The sequence below is a fragment of the Plasmodium cynomolgi genome, assembly GCF_000321355.1.
Source record: "Plasmodium cynomolgi strain B DNA, scaffold: 0773, whole genome shotgun sequence".
Taxonomy (NCBI): Eukaryota; Apicomplexa; class Aconoidasida; order Haemosporida; family Plasmodiidae; genus Plasmodium; species Plasmodium cynomolgi.
In genome coordinates this window covers 1-1,636 of record NW_004193045.1, presented here as the reverse complement: position 1 = coordinate 1,636, position 1,636 = coordinate 1, and the positions used below count along the sequence as shown (strand labels likewise).

The 1,636-nt window shown below is 20.4% G+C and overlaps 1 protein-coding gene across 1 annotated transcript; it reads right to left on the bottom strand.

Moving 5' to 3' along the window:
* Window positions 1-67: 67 nt before the first annotated feature.
* PCYB_005600 (hypothetical protein) lies at window positions 68-730 on the bottom strand (the record flags this gene model as incomplete). The annotated part of the gene is made up of 1 exon (XM_004227981.1): window positions 68-730. A coding segment is annotated over one exon (663 nt), but the record flags the coding sequence as incomplete, so codon positions are not given.
* Window positions 731-1,636: the final 906 nt, after the last annotated feature.

Genomic DNA, 1,636 nt, shown 5'->3' with positions numbered 1-1,636 from the left:
TGTTCTGATTGATTGCTTGGTACTGTAGGAGCTAAAACTGAGTCAGCATTTTCTGATGGGATACAATCTATAATATCCGTAGAAGCTTCAGAAGATAATTCTGGAAATTTATATTTATTATTTTTCTTCGAAAGAAATGCCTCATAATTTCTTTAAAGTTATTTACTGGAAGACAGGTATGCATTTTGTCACTCGCAAACTTCTCTGTTGGACAATGTTTCTTACGCATATGTTTATATGAATCTACACATTTTTTGATAAATTTTTTACAAGAACATTTATTTGAATCACATTCATTGTTTAATAATTCTTGAATAACATGAAAATTATTATTAAATATATGTAACATTACTAAGTTTTCTGTTTCATCGAAGTTTTCATAGAGCTTATCATTATAACAGCCATCAATATTTTGTTGTTGTTTTATTAGCTCATTTGATTCGGCAATAATACTCTTAAAAGTATGAACACAGATATTATGTTCTTTTATTTTATAATATAACCAATAGTATATATTGCTACAGCGCTTTAAATGGTCCTCTTTTGTTATATTATTAAGCTCCTTCAAATTTCTTAAAAATTTTATACAAATATTTTTTGGTTCGTTTGAATGGTTATAGGTATCAGTATCAACTTTATTGCATAAGGAAGAAAATTCGCTGTTATCTACAATCTCTGCCACATTTTCATCAAAATTATATCTATTCCAAATATATTTTAAAAAGGGTTCCTTAAAATAAAAATTAAAAATATGTAAATATATATATATGATTTTTTTAAAGGAAACAAATTTCATGACAAAAAAATTAATAATATAATAACATATGATATGATATATGTAATTATTTTGCATATTAATAATAAACATACATTCTTAATTATTGAATCTGCCATAGCAATTAAGTAATGAATTATACAACAATTAGTAAAACAAGTAATTTTACATATATTTTTTCATAAGAAATAAGTAGCTTAAAATCACATATTCTGATTTTTTATGTACAATAAATTTAAAATAAATCTATATATTAATTAATAAATATTCCCTCATTATGTTAACGTATATTTCATGACAGCATTATTTACGTAATGCATTAAAAAAATAAATTGTATATTATTAAGAGATATATTATTTAATATTATATAAGAAAGAAATTATTTATTGAAACAATATTATTATATGGAATTATTTTAATTATATTATACAATAACGAATAATTTAATATTATTTTCGTAATTTCTATATATCTTTTCATGTATTATTTAATACATAAACATACAATTATAGAATAAATAAAAATTATCACTACTTAAAAATCATTAATTTGTTTTTATGATATCTCTTTAATATTTAATTATTCTATTAGATTCACATTAGATTATGTTGTATATCATTATATATTTTAATGACATTAAATATATAATTATTACCATGAAAAAGTAAAAAATATACATAATTCAGGATAAACATTTATTACAAATATGATATTACTTAAATATTATAATATTTGAGCATATAATATATTGTTTTTTTTAATTCTATTAATTAAAATTTATTTTTTACAAATAGCATACCTTTGGAAAAATATTCTGAAGTTTAACAATATTTCTCATCATTCATTTTCACATGAAGAAA